Below are 15,499 nucleotides of genomic sequence, written 5' to 3'. Positions count from 1 at the left end.
TATATACATTTTTCTACATTTTGAACACAAACAAAGTTACGGACCGCAGCTCTGATTGGTTGATTTCTTACCGGGAGCGGTCTGTAACTGCAAATGGCAATAGGACCACTGGGAGGAGCCAGAGGAGCTTGATTTTTTCTGTCTCATATTCTACTGTCAGGACATAATGACAGGTTTAACAAATATGTAAAAAATATTTACAAAAGTTACTTACTGCAGCTTTAAGATTCAAATATACTGCTGAATGAATAAGATGGAAAGATCAGTCACATAAATATCTATTCATGCTTTGATGTTGAAAAAAATGCTAAATTAATGTTTTTCGTAAAGTTGTACACAAAGTTGAAAATGCACTGAAACACCCGAGTCATGAAATCATAACAGTCACATTATATTGGTTTACGTAAAAATAGTTTAATAGGACCAATACCATTTCAGAACAATAAATAGTACAAAAAGATGTGTATAATAATAGCATCAAAACAAGTTCATTTGTACAGTACAGAACAATATGTTCAGTGAAGTAAATCATAACAGCTTCCGTTGGGAAGTAAAAATCACATTCATCTAGGACTGTTGCCTAGTAACTGATAATGCCCATCAGACAGGATAGTATAAAAAAATATTCAAGTGCCTTAAATCATTTGTGATGACATAAATTTTTTTTATGTCCAGTGAGGCAGTTGTGTGTCCTGTGAAATTAATTGAGTGCTTCAATAAATTGTTCACTGGAATAAGTTACATCGCTATCATTACTCATACTGGCCTAAGGAATATGCAGTGTGTTCACCGTATATACTGTAAGTTATTTGATGCTACTTTGCTCTATATGAGACTGTCAATACTGTTCTTATAAATCTGTGGTGGATCCTCAATATCCAAGGTACTAAAAAGGAAACAGACAAAATCAGATATAGTCCTGTATGTACCAACAGCGATAAATAATAACAGTAATGATATAAGAAAAATATAACTTAAAAAAAAGAGACTCACCTGTTCAGATCAAATTTGTCAGCTGGAAACAAAAAGACATAATTTAGCATTTTAATTCATTTTCAGCATATTATTAAAGAATAAGAACATGTTCAGAACATTCAGTAGACTGTTTGACTCACCTTTCCTCCTCAGTCTCTTCAGTATCCAGAGGACTAAGCCCAGACCGGACACGCTGATAGCGCCTGAAACACCAAGAGTCACTACTGTTTCTTTGAGGAGTGATTCAGAGGGATCCGGATGAGCTGAAAATACAAATAAAATGAAATAAGAATAGTATTACATAGAATGTATTTCTCACTTCATCAACCAAATGGCTTATCTGCATCTCACAGTCATTTTCCGCTGTTTACCTTGACACACTGCTACTCCCCCTGACCAGCTCCCATTGTAGTTGCACATCACTGTCTCGTTACTGTGGTCTTCAAGTCGGTGGCCTTCATTACAGCTGAAGATGCAGAAGGTGCCAGAGGTGGGTTCTTCAGATGAGCAGTTTATATGCCCGTTGATTGGTTTAGAAAGTTGTGGGCAGAGCACTGCTACAGAGTTGAAAAAAGACAAAGTGTTTAGGATGATAAAATTCACTTAGGCTAACTTATTTTTTTAAATGCAATGAATGAACTTGTAAATTCATAAATTTGTCAAAAGTTTATTGATTACCTTCACAGCGAGGTGGTTCCAGACTCCACTTTGCTTCTTTTGTACAGCTGATTTCTGAAGCTCCTTGGAGGTGGAATCCTTCAGCACAACTGAAGCTGCATTTGCTCCCATATTTAAAGCTAGAAGTGCAGCTCAGCTCTCCACTAACAGGATGGTCAAGAGCTGGGCACTGAACAACTTTGAGGAAATGGGGAAATTTATGAACAGATTAGTTTTCATTAAAGTTTTTTTTAAAGGAGTGATTGTACAATATTCATCAGATGTATTTTTGTTTGCACAATATAAATGCTACTCACATTCACAGGTTGGTGGTTTGCTTGACCACTCTGTGGTAGAAGTGCATCTTGTCGCACTAGAACCCTTTAGTTCATAACCTTCTTCACAGGAGTATTCACACTGAGAGTCATATGAGTAATTCCCATAAGGATGAGAGCAGTTTACACTAGCATGATCTGGTGAGGGGATATCCTCTGCTTTGCATTTTATTACTGAAAATCAGAAAAAGGGATCATCATTAAACTCCAAGAGCAGAGATTTTAAAGAGTACAGAGGAGAACTACTGCTGAACCATTGTAATAGAAGTTTTAAGTTAGACCCTTCTTACTTTCACAAGTGGGTTGTGTATCATTCCAGTGTCCCGTTGCCCCACAGATCAGTGAAGAGGAGTTGGAGTCTCGGAGCGTGTATCCTTCTTCACACATAAACTCACAGGTAGATTGGTAGCTGAACTGGCCAATAGGATTTTGGCAGTGCATTTTGCCATCCTGTGGTTCGATCAGCTCTGGACATTGAACAACTGTAAAAAGATTCACAGACATGTCAAAGGAGAGTGTAAATAATTTAAGCAGTTTTGAACAGCATCTATAAATGTTTCTCAGGGTAAATTCAACTCACGTTCACAGGTTGGTGGTTTGCTTGACCACTCTTTGGTAGAAGTGCATCTTGTCGTATTGGAGCCCTTTAGTTCATAACCCTCAACACAGGAATATTCACACTGAGAGTCATATGAGAAATTTCCATGAGGATGAGAGCATAGCATGCTAGCATGATCTGGTGGGGCGACGTCCTCTCGTTTGCATTTTACAACTGAAAATCAGATAACATTTAACATGGTTACATTTCACATGTTTAATTTTCAACAAAGATATATTAACAGTATCCAGAGAAATATTACCCACCATGTTCACATCGCTCTCCATAGAAACCCTCAAAGCATGAGCATTTATGGCTGTTTATGGTTTCGACACACTCTCCTTGACCATTGACACAGGAGTCATCTTTGCAGGATGCTGAGAATGAAACATTTTATAATTACTTAAATTACATTATTGAATGTGTTTATTCAATGAATACAAGAGAATTATCATTCTTTCAATTTAATAAAAAAATGCATAGGTTGGAACACATTACAACCCATTGCCATAGAGTCTACAAAATAATATTACGGCCATATGATTTCGACAATAGGGAAAATGTGGTCATAAAAAGGAATTGACTTTGTAATGCTGAATGTTATAGAATTGGGCGAAACATGGATGAATAAACAAAAAGCAGCATCATTTTTAAAGTAGAGCACCACTTTGAACTGACAAACAATTATGCTATAGTTAAATAGTTCTTAAAGTTATAAAATAAAAGTTGGTAAATTGTTGTTACATTAAAGTTTTATTATTACGTTTATGAAATCTTATCAAATCAAATATGATTTTTGATCACTACAGTTTAATTTAACCATTAAAGTAAAATTCTGAAAAATTAAAACAGAAAAAAAGTAATGTAGAAATTACTATGTCATCTAAGAGTGCAAATTGTGGTATGCATATTTAATCTCCCTTGTACGTGAACTCCTGCCTTGAAAAACTTTAGAATTGCATAGAGTAAAGACTACCAACCTGTGTAGCAGAGTGCAGTTTTCCTCTTCAAGCAAGATTCATCATTCCATTTGCCTTCATCTTTCTCTCTTTTAATGTATATTTCCACACAGTCTTCATTATTCATTCCATTATTGGGCTCTTTATCTGCCCAGTTCTCAGCTTCCTCGGTAAGTGTCTTATTAGTTCCGACCCAGGTCCAACTGCCATTAATTTTACGAATGCCAATCCAGTAATATCCACGGACTTTTGGAAGGATACTGTTGAGGTAAGAAATCTCTTCTTTGTTCTGGATGGCTACCATGTCTGTGTAATGCTGCCTGCACCAGTGTCTGGCAGATTCCCAGTTCATAGTGTCCTTTGAGGAATGGTAAGACCAGCCTTCAGTGCATCTCCATAAGTTTAACACTGCAGAATTAAACCATTGCAACTTTGAGTAAACTATGTTTAGAGGTCGTATATACTCAGTTGAGTTTTTACACTAGTATGGTTTGCTTTCTTACCTGAAGAAATAAGAACAAAGGAAGCCAAGCATTGCAATGATACTTTGTTGAAGATACCCTGCAAAATTAAATAATTATATCAACTGTATGAACATAATAGTTATTATAATTATAGAAATGCATAATTTAAATGCTTTACGTACCATTGTCAGTGATGTTATGAAATGGTCCTTAATGGTCGTCTCTGCACTTCTCTACTAATACGATGGTTCTGATTTGAGAATCTGGTCTGGTATTCACTCTGTTGGGGTATTTATTTAGGAGCTCAGCTATGGTTCAGAACTTCCCTTCCCGGATCCACTTGTGACATCAGCCAGTAAATGGAATGGAATTCTACTTTGTGGAAATACCCCTCTCTAACTCAAGGAGGAAACACTTTCTCTTTTTTACACTCTCAAGGCATTAGTTTGCAAGGAAGTGACCTCTCAGGAAATATTGTAGAGCTTTAGGTGCTGATATGACCACAGCCAGAAGAATGCATATTTTATTGATACATTAAGAAATAGAAATAACACTTTCATAACGATTTTACATTTTTGTGTATGCAATATGCAGGGAAATTTAAAGGCAGAAAAACTAACATTTCCTGAATATCTTTAGCTCTGTTTATAAAGGAAAAAGGGATACAATATAGGTCGAGAGGGGAATCAATAGCAATTGTTGCCAGTAATATTCAATTGGTGCCTTTACTGTATCTTCCCGGTTACTTGGAAATATAGTTAATGGTGACTTTTTCTACTCTGTGTTGTAAATGACATGAAAATATACCATAAAAGTCTAAGTCCCATACGAATATTCACAATTAAGTTTAAAAATAAATATCAAAAGACAGGAATCTTTGTATGTGAAATTGAGAAATATTTGTTTAGTAATTAAAGTTATCAGGCCTGAAATTAGCTTAAAAGCTGTTATTGTACTTAAGATCCCCAGAGGTTTCCTGTTTTGAAGTTTGAGTTTTTTGCACCTAGATTTCTGTGTGACCTTGACCCTTTTTGGATGCCACAGTTTTGTACCAGCTTCCGTGTTACAGAAATAGATGTCATGAGGGGGCCGGGAAATTACTAGTGAGCAAAGAAGAGAAAAGAATAATAATAAATGTGTGTCAAAATAGTTAACGGTAGCACTTTATTTTACTGTCCTGTTCCTCATGTACATACTATGTACTTATTAGTACAATAACTATGCAATAACTAGGTACTAACCCTGAACCTACCCCTAAACCTAACCCAACACCATGTAGTTACTTTGTATTACCAGAACTTTCTTAGATAAATACACTGTAAGTACACTATAAGTACATGTAAGTACAAGTACTGTAAAATAAAGTACAACCGAGTTAACTTATCTAACTGATATAAAACTCATTCAAACATATCCATTTAAAAACAATTCTGATGTAAACCTCTTCAGTGAACGATGATTGTTTCTGTTCTTTTTATTCACTTGAATGATCAGGGTAGAATCATTTATTTACAATGATTTAGCTAGCAGAATTAATTAATCAAAAGTGGAAATGATGATATGGAAACATATTTGAAAAAAAGGGCTGACTTTCTATGTTTCAGAAGTACTAGGAAAAGCTTTACTATATAAAAAAAAGTGTTATTCTACATATGATATTTATCATTTTATTTGGGAAAATGTATCTGATAGAAATGATGTCACAACTAAGGGACAGTTGTGAGTAAAAAAAACATTTTCACAATAAATATTTAAAAGGTTAATGATTGTGCTTTGGATTATCACAGTTTTTAAATTGTAGGCTAATAAACATTTTTATTACGATAATAGGCTTATGATAGATTCAGTAAAATGTTCAGTTTATGACTGAAAGTCTGGCTCATGGTTAAAACAATAAAATCTATACATAAAAGGCAATGGAAAAGTAGCAATAATTGTTAAACTGATAACATCAAAGTATTAATAACCGTCATATAACAATAACAAGGAATAAAAATCAAGCAAATCAGACAGACATTTTAGGTGTTGGTGAAAATGCACAACATCCTGGTTATTCCAAGATTATCCTCTTTCATTCATCTTTTATGGATTTTAGGGAAAATTTCCTAAAATAAGAAGCACAGGAATTAGGCCTACTAGGCTATTTTGATTAGATACAGTAACTTGCTGACGTGGGCCAAGAGGGAAAGTCCGCAGCTTTGTAAAAAGGAAGAGGTTGTGAGAGGGAGATAACAGGCACAATGTCACACCGACAAGCTCATTTCTTTTCAAACTCCATTTAATTTGCTCCATTGATAGTTTCTGCCCCTTTCTTCAAAACATTTTCTTTTATTTTAAGTTTCTACTAATATTAATCCATTAATTCACTCATTAATTCTAAGTTACATTTTTCTTTGTGTTATTGTTATTTTTATTTTTTATTACGTATTTCCAGGTTTGGAGTCTTTTGATATCTGATATGGCGTTTTGAGTCAAAGCCTACTTTTAAAAGAGATTATCTCACGTTTCTTTTCTTTTTCTAGGGATATGAGAGGGCTGACCATGCCCTCACAATACAAAAAGCTCAAATCTGTCTTCAAAGACTATGAAATAAAATTAAAGTCTAAATTGATCACTCTAAATTAATGGGCATGAACATTTTGTGAAAGCATACAGTTTGATAACGATTCAGCAATACCTCATTTACGTTTGGATAAAATTCAATTATTGTTCACTGGTCTGTCAGCTGTGTCAAAGTTGAGGTTAGATCGCTGACCCTGAGAGCAAGGTCTAACCTCACAGGAACTCTGCATGTGTTTTGCAGAGTGATAAACATATCCAGTCTCCTGTCTCCATCATGGAATGTGTCGGTGTAGAGATCAGGGACGTGTGTGTGTGATTCATGTCTAATTTGCTATTGGAATTCACTGAGAAATTTGGCATTGAGATAAAAGCATTCAGTTTATGGATTCATATTGGGTGAGAAAACATTTCACTTACTCAACTGCTGTTTTCATCATTACAATTAAATTAGTGTGATTTTCGGTAGAACCCTTAATGGATCTTTTTTTTTATAGATGGCATGTCTTTTGAACATAAGTTATTTTCCCATCCTGTTTCTCAAGTTGAAACCTTTACCAGTTTCCTCTAGCCTACCCTGAGACCCTGAAAATGACCCTTATTGTCTATTAGCATAAAGAGGTTAAACGAGAGAGCTTGCACAGCAAGACTATTTTTTCACTAGATAGTGTATTAATTGTTCAGTTATCCTAAAAGGTGCCAGTGCCAAGTGTTTCGTTTTTTTTTTTAGCAGAGGCCTTCTCAAAAAGTAAAAAAGGTTTGATATCATTAATGTCAGTGCCACAGCGTTAGTCATTTAAATTCAAGATAAGTAGCCAATTATTTTTTATTAAGAACTAAATATTAAGGCTGAACAAGGTAAAGTGCTGTGATTAATTGAGATTTATTGTCCCTGTAAAATTCCCAGTTTCCCGTGACGTGTCTGTGTAGAGTCTATTTGAACATAATGGGACTGTGTTTGGAAGTTCCTGTCGATGTTATCGCCATCATAGTCAACTGTTAATAGGCTTTTGTTTCCCTTAACATGTGGCTGGCGCATGTGTCTTACACTTACCGTCAAGGATATTAAAAGAAAAATCTGAACCTGTTTCTTTGAAGTAGAAAGGTGTGGTGTATAGCTTAACACAATTTTGGCAGCCACTGTATGATCTCCAGACAGTATTCTGGTAATAACTTTGACGAGTTTGATGAGTCCCTGTTCCTGCACTCACTTACAGGAACCACTGGAGTATTGTCATTCATTTAAATGTAGTCAATCAGTCCTTATTAAAAAAAAAGATATGATTAAGAGCAACTTGAAGATGTACAGCCACTCAAAGTAACTTTTTGTGGTGGTACCAAGAGCATATCAATATTTATGATACCTCTATCCCCAAGATAACTATCAAAAACATAGATCAAAAACTGTATATCTTAAAATAAAAGCAACAGAAGCACTAAAATGTTTACTCCGTTTTTTTATTTACATTTGCTTTGTTTTGGGGGTTTGATGAGTGAGCTTCTGCAGCTGAGGCATTGATTCTGAGATTAGGATGGTCCACAGAGCAATTGAGCTTGTTTCGATGTGGGCAGGGATAGTATTCATGACACTATAAAACAGTGCTATTACACCTCACTGCAGTGTGTTTAGGTTGTTAAGGTGCTTCAGCTAAGTATTGAGTTGATACTGATGCAATGTACTTATTTGAGTTTTGTTATTTATAATATGTTTATGAAGTTGTGACAGTTCTGCTTTGTCATTATTATGTATGGAGTGTAGATTGATGTGGGAAAAACAGAAACTCAGAGCATTTTTTATCATAAGGCTGCAGCATAAAATGTGAAAAAAATTAAGGGGTATGAATAATTTTTATAGGCTCTTGTGTGTGTGTGTGTGTGTGTTTGTATATATATATATATATATATATATATATATATATATATATATATATATATATATATATATATATATATATACAGTATATAAATATAGAAAGCATTCAATTTCTATAGATCAACCATTCTGTGCAGAACAATTCAAAAACCTTTTTTTTTTTCAAATACAAAAGTGAACAGTTCTGCTGGAGAACTTTCTGCCCACGCAGCTTTGTGTAGAGATTTAATATGGTTCTCATCTGCTTGTTGGTATGAATCGTCAATTTTATATAAATATTATATATATATATATGTATATATAATGTTACAATTAATGCCTTAAACTTGTAGACCATTTACAGTAAACTAAATACATCATCTTTTCTAACATTGAATGCTTTCTATGAATAATATAAATATATTACTACTGTTTTTCGTTATAAAATAACAGTAATAATTGTTTGCAAAAAAAATTAAGAAAATTACACATGATTTTGCATCAAATAAGAGTTATTTTATAAAGTTAAGTTATTACACAATACATTTTCCTACACTCACCATAGTTTAAGCATGCTATCTGTAGTAAAACCGTTATAATACTAATTGTAATTAAAAATATATATCTTTTTTAAATTTAAATTATATACATCAGTGAACTGCCCCATTTCCATTCATTACTTTATTAATTTATATGCATTAAATGAATGTAAAATAACCTGCAACAATTTACATAACCTCAAAGCCGCAAGGATCATAATTTAAGATTAATACATTTTTGATGTGTGTTTTTGTATGGCTTCTGCCATCAGTGGTTGCATGGCATCACCCAAGGCAGATTCTCTTTAGAGAGAGAGAGAGAGAGAGAAAAAAAAAACCTTAATGAGAAAGTTATCGATATTACAAAATGTGAAAAGTGTAAAAGTCACTTGTTTTTATAAAGTAACTGTCCAACAGCGACACCCGCTGGTAAAGTTAAAAAGAGCAGCTGAACATCAGTTGACAAATAAAATATTTGGTTTGTACTGTTTACTACATTTTGTTATTATTTTGGAATAAATGTAAAAATGCGTAAAAACACCAACTTGATGAGATTTTCTTTTCTCAAGTGCCCCTATTTCAGATATAAAAAACATACCCCGTTGCAGATTTCAGTCTCCTGCTCTTCTGGCACTTACAGTGAGGACATGTTTTCCTGTGGGAAAAAAAAAATGGTTATTTGTAGTCTGGACTGAGAAAAACGTAAGCGAGAAAAAGAGAATGGGGCACCATCATTTCAGTATTAGACGAAAATCAAACTGACAAATAAGAAAAAGCTAATATTAATATATCATCGAATTAAGTCCCAATGATCTTTTCAAACCACAACTTACAGCTGTGAAATCAAAGGGCTTCTCAAGGACCATTTACTGTAGGCCTAATACAGAGGTCAAAAGAAAAAAACTTTTGTTTATCCATTTTAACAAAAACAAAGTTATAATAGTATTTAATAGTAATTAATAAAGTCATATCCATATAGGTAACTGTCGAGAGCTACAACTGTAATTTGTAAACAATAAATGTACAACATTACAATAAATATATCAATATAAAATATTTACATTTTTATTTAATTAAAGTTCTATTTTTACCCATATAGCAGGTTTTTTTAAATGATATTTGAGGAAGTGGGGCACATCAATACAATCCTGCTTAGAGCAGCCATTTGCCCAGCAGCGGCCTTGATTGTACAGTACTGGTAAAACTTTTGGGGTTGGCAAGAATTTATTATTTTTCATTTAAAAAATGGTGCCTACTTAAATTGAGATTTAGTTTTCTCTAGGTGCAGCATTTTTGGCTCAAGTAAATAATGCAAGCAGATGGTCTGTGTTTTGAGGCAGTGGTGCAGAGATTTCGGCAGTGTATGTTGGAGCGTGCCGTGCCAGTGTGGTTGCTGGGGGTAATGCTGTGAGGGCAGGCTCTGGGTAGAGTCAGTCTGCACCAGCATATTGTCCTCTCTGTTTCCTTCTTTCAGGAATGGTCACTATTAGCCGCCGTATTTGCAGGCAGAAAGACGGCTGTCTTGGCCACAAATGTCTGGTACTTCCTGGCATGGTAAGTGTAGATACACACCCATGAGTGTAGACCAGCGGACATCTATGACTACTACTTTCCAGAGCTGTCACACAGACGCCAAACATTAACAATTGGGACATTCCTGTTTTTTATATTTTTAAGTATGCATTTCCAAAGTTTTGTCATTGGGGTTTAGGAGTCATTCAATACTTTCTAAAACCCCCTAAATAATATTTATAACCATGTTCTGCTTAGATATGTCTATACAAAATGGAAAAAATGTAAGAAAAATTTAGGAAAATATAAGAAAAACATGCATACATACAATCAGAGTTGTGTTCTTTCTGTCTCTCTTCAGGTATGGCACAGCCGAGTTGTGTTTTCATCATGTTCTCCTTATTGCTCACCTGGTGAGTGGAATGTGCTGGGATTGTGTCCTTTTTGTATGCTTGTGGTATTTGGGAAACTTGTCTGGAATGAGGGACCACAGGGGACCCTTTTTCTCTCTTACACCCTGACTGAGCTGACAATTGGTGTCAGAATGAGCATGGGGAAGAACACACCTCACAACACTTTTGTGCTATTTTTCTAGTGCTTGTTATTCTTGTAAATGTTATGTTGTTAATTATGAAAAGTGTTAATGAACAGCTTATTCTATAGTTTCTATACAGTATGTGCATTGATAAACACACACAAAAACACAAAGTCATTATATGCTTACCAGGTCTGCATTTATTTGATTAAAATTACACTCAACAATTATGTTCTCTTAAAATTAGATTTTTTTTTTTTTTTTAAAAGAGATTTTAAGAGTTTTGGAAATTCTTGTGTTTGCCAAGGCTGCATTTATTTAATCAAACATCCAGTGCAACAGTAATGTAATATTTATAGAAGGACTTTTAAAAAAAATAAATTGCAAAGTATAATTTCCAGAAATTCCAATATTCTTTTATGAATAGACAGTTCAAAAGAACAGCATTTATTTAAAATATGAATCTTTTTTTACAGTTAGAAAAAGTATTCATTTCTTTAAAAAAAAAAAATAAGTCTATATATTTTGTGTTATCTTTACATTTGACAATTAGAGAAAGTCCAAAAACCTTTGTCTTCATTTAAACCATACAGCTTTTTTGCTTCAAGACTGTATTTGTTCTATTCTGTTTTCTTAAAATTAACTTTTTCTATTTTAAAGATGACTTTTGACTCATTGTAATTCATTTTTATTTTTATTTTTTTGGAGAGTGCTTAGAATTTCTTTGTTATCTTGGTTATATGTCTGAACTAAATGCAAGGAAATCTCAGGTTTTTAGTAATCCACTAATTGCTTCCATGACCTGTATTGTTGTTGTACTGTCTAGACAAGGTCATGTCCTGGTGAGGGTTATCAGTTGTTTCACTTGGCCCTGCTGCTTAGACGTCTGCTATAATGACGCCAAAACACCAGGTTAGTTTCTTTTTCTCTAGTCCAGATAAAGAAAATGAACACAACTCTGCAGAAAACAATTCCTCAGAACATTGAAGAGTTTGTAATATAGTTTATTTCTGTTCCCACAGTTGTTTTGGTTTTGTAAGTAGCAAAATGGTGCATTTTAGAAATGTGATGGAGAGTTTCTTGTAACAGGTGGAGATTGTGTGGTGCTACCCTTCTACTCAGGAGGAGATCTTGTGTGTGTGGCGCCACACTCATATTTTCAGAATAACAGCTACAGAATGGGAGATGCAGTGACCCAGAGACTTGTGAGAGAATAAAATAACATTGGTGCCACTGAAATCATAAACTTGATTCTTAACTGGATGTTTGCCATCTTTTCGAATTACACAAGCCCTTGATTTTTTAAAAACATCAAAAATACTGACATATTATACAAACAACTTCAGCACTAACAGTTTATTACCCATGCCACAATTGGTTAATGAAGAGGAAACAGACAGACTTCGATCCACAATTAAGTTCCTAGACTATAAATGTGTTTTATGACTCAAATTCTGATGAGGACTGTTTTAGATTAAAGTTTCGATTATGGACACAAAACAAATCCATGCACTTAAACAGTTTGACCATGGGAAACTTTTTTTTTATTATTATTGTTATTTAAACACATAAGATTGTATTGTGTTGTAGATTGATGCATCAGCAGTGTGTAAACTCTGACATCCTGCCTTTAAAAACCAGATAGGCCTTGAGATAAATATCTTGCCCAGGCTTGGTTTTAACTTTGTTTCTCCTTGTGATTCAGAACCGGATACTAGGCTGTATGTGCTGATGTTGATGTGAGAAAGCAACCTGCAGGCTGGGTGTGTGATATCCTCTGATAATGTCATCTCTCAGTTGTGGAGCTGCTTGAGTAGATGATCAGATTTCACATACACCTAACTGTTCAAAATTTTGCAGTCAGTACAGGGGACATCAGATGCAAAATTGACTTTGAATGTTTGTATTTTATGCTGAAGATGCAGTGAATTGTTTTTGAAGGGAATCACCCAAGATATTTGTACAAAAGTTTAATTTTTTAATTTTTATTTTTTTTATATGGAAAAGAGTCAATAAAAAAACATTATTAATTTATTTATTAAACTTCATTAAAATGTTTTGTGGATTTATTGTAATTGGTGACTTGATTGTGATTGATTGACACTGATTACTGAAGTCTTAAGCTCTGCTTTTAAAGGTGCATTCACACGGTGACTGAATTGCTGTAATTTTAAGATTACGGTATATTCAATAATTACAGCCCTGGTTTTTCTGGACCTCTAACTTAATCTCGCAATTGTGGCAATTCTATCATGGCTGGAACACAATATATGTATGCCAATAAAGAAGTACAGTATTGTTCAAAATAATAGCATTACAATGTGACTAACCAGAATAATCAAGGTTTTTAGTATATTTTTTATTGCTACGTGGCAAACAAGTTACCAGTAGGTTCAGTAGATTGTCAGAAAACAAACAAGACCCAGCATTCATGATATGCACGCTCTTAAGGCTGTGCAATTGGGCAATTAGTTGAAAGGGGTGTGTTCAAAAGAATAGCAGTGTCTACCTTTGACTGTACAAACTCAAAACTATTTTGTACAAACATTTTTTTTTTCTGGGATTTAGCAATCCTGTGAATCACTAAACTAATATTAAGTTGTATGACCACAGTTTTTTAAAACTGCTTGACATCTGTGTGGCATGGAGTCAACCAACTTGTGGCACCTCTCAGCTGTTATTCCACTCCATGATTCTTTAACAGCATTCCACAATTCATTCACATTTCTTGGTTTTGCTTCAGAAACAGCATTTTTGATATCACCCCACAAGTTCTCAATTGGATTAAGGTCTGGAGATTGGGCTGGCCACTCCATAACATTAATTTTGTTGGTTTGGAACCAAGACTTTGCCCGTTTACTAGTGTGTTTTGGGTCATTGTCTTGTTGAAACAACCATTTCAAGGGCATGTCCTCTTCAGCATAGGGCAACATGACCTCTTCAAGTATTTTAACATATGCAAACTGATCCATGATCCCTGGTATGAGATAAATAGGCCCAACACCATAGTAGGAGAAACATGCCCATATCATGATGCTTGCACCTCCATGCTTCACTGTCTTCACTGTGTACTGTGGCTTGAATTCAGAGTTTGGGGGTCGTCTCACAAACTGCCTGTGGCCCTTGGACCCAAAAAGAACAATTTTACTCTCATCAGTCCACAAAATGTTCCTTCATTCTCTTTAGGCCAGTTGATGTGTTCTTTGGCAAATTGTAACCTCTTCTGCACATGCCTTTTTTTAACAGAGGGACTTTGCGGGGGATTCTTGAAAATAGATTAGCTTCACACAGACGTCTTCTAACTGTCACAGTACTTGCAGGTAACTCCAGACTGTCTTTGATCATCCTGGAGGTGATCATTGGCTGAGCCTTTGCCATTCTGGTTATTCTTCTATCCATTTTTGATGGTTGTCTTCCGTTTTCTTCCACGTCTCTCTGGTTTTGCTCTCCATTTTAAGGCATTGGAGATCATTTTAGCTGAACAGCCTATCATTTTTTGCACCTCTTTATAGGTTTTCCCCTCTCTAATCAACTTTTTAATCAAAGTACGCTGTTCTTCTGAACAATGTCTTGAACGACCCATTTTCCTCAGCTTTCAAATGCATGTTCAACAAGTGTTGGCTTCATCCTTAAATAGGGGCCACCTGATTCACACCTGTTTCTTCACAAAATTGATGACCTCAGTGATTGAATGCCACACTGCTATTTTTTTGAACACACCCCTTTCAACTAATTGCCCAATTGCACAGCCTTAAGAGCGTGCATATCATGAATGCTGGGTCTCATTTGTTTCTGAGAATCTACTGAACCTACTGTTAACTTGTTTGCCACGTAGCAATAAAAAAATATACGAAAAACCTTGATTATTCTGGTTAGTCACATTGTACTGCTATTATTTTGAACAATACTGTAGCATTACATTTTTGTGGGTCATGCATGGAAATGAGATAAGTATGGTGTTTTGATGAAACATAATGGTGCCAAAAAACAACAATTTACTTAAACATGAATTGTTCACAAGATGTATAAATTGCATTTACAAAAAAGATTGGATGAATTCTTATCTCATGCCAACTTAATAGATGTAATAATAAGGCCCAATTTTTATTTGATACGCAAATAAATGCAATAAAAAGACTAACTGCAGTTAATCCTTTAAATATTACAATGGCTTCATGTCTCCATTAGATTTTGAATTGTGAGCATGCTAATTCAAAGCTAATTCACACTGCACCAATAGACACCAGCAATTATCAGATTACATCAGAGTTTGTTAAAAATTCATACCATACTGTCCAGACATTCCTGACCTGACAAACACAGACCAATGGCAACAGACCAACAGACCTAACACACAGTTCTGAAATCCATCTAACGTGTCTGCTGGCCTCAGTTAGCGTCTGTTGATGCCGTGTGACCTAGCCTTAAGTCAATGGGAGAATTTTTTTTTTTTTTTTACCAAATTTCATATTAAATCAAAATTTCACCCAAAACAAATCAAAGCAGGTCAAATA

At 34.6% G+C, this 15,499-nt stretch overlaps 1 protein-coding gene across 1 annotated transcript; it reads right to left on the bottom strand.

The window, feature by feature from the left end:
- Window positions 1-408: 408 nt before the first annotated feature.
- LOC113072632 (E-selectin) lies at window positions 409-4,337 on the bottom strand. The gene is made up of 12 exons (XM_026245616.1): window positions 4,171-4,337; window positions 4,028-4,085; window positions 3,546-3,932; window positions 2,832-2,942; window positions 2,548-2,739; window positions 2,258-2,449; window positions 1,950-2,141; window positions 1,654-1,830; window positions 1,347-1,532; window positions 1,116-1,238; window positions 994-1,015; window positions 409-886 (listed from the first exon to the last, which is right to left on the bottom strand). The coding sequence occupies exons 1-12, from the start codon at window positions 4,171-4,173 to the stop codon at window positions 826-828; spliced, it is 1,704 nt and encodes a 567-aa protein (XP_026101401.1). The 5' UTR covers window positions 4,174-4,337; the 3' UTR covers window positions 409-825.
- Between the last annotated feature and the right edge of the window lie 11,162 nt (window positions 4,338-15,499).

This window comes from Carassius auratus, unplaced genomic scaffold (assembly GCF_003368295.1).
Source record: "Carassius auratus strain Wakin unplaced genomic scaffold, ASM336829v1 scaf_tig00009712, whole genome shotgun sequence".
Lineage (NCBI taxonomy): Eukaryota > Metazoa > Chordata > Actinopteri > Cypriniformes > Cyprinidae > Carassius > Carassius auratus.
This window is presented reverse-complemented; position numbering and strand designations above follow the sequence as displayed.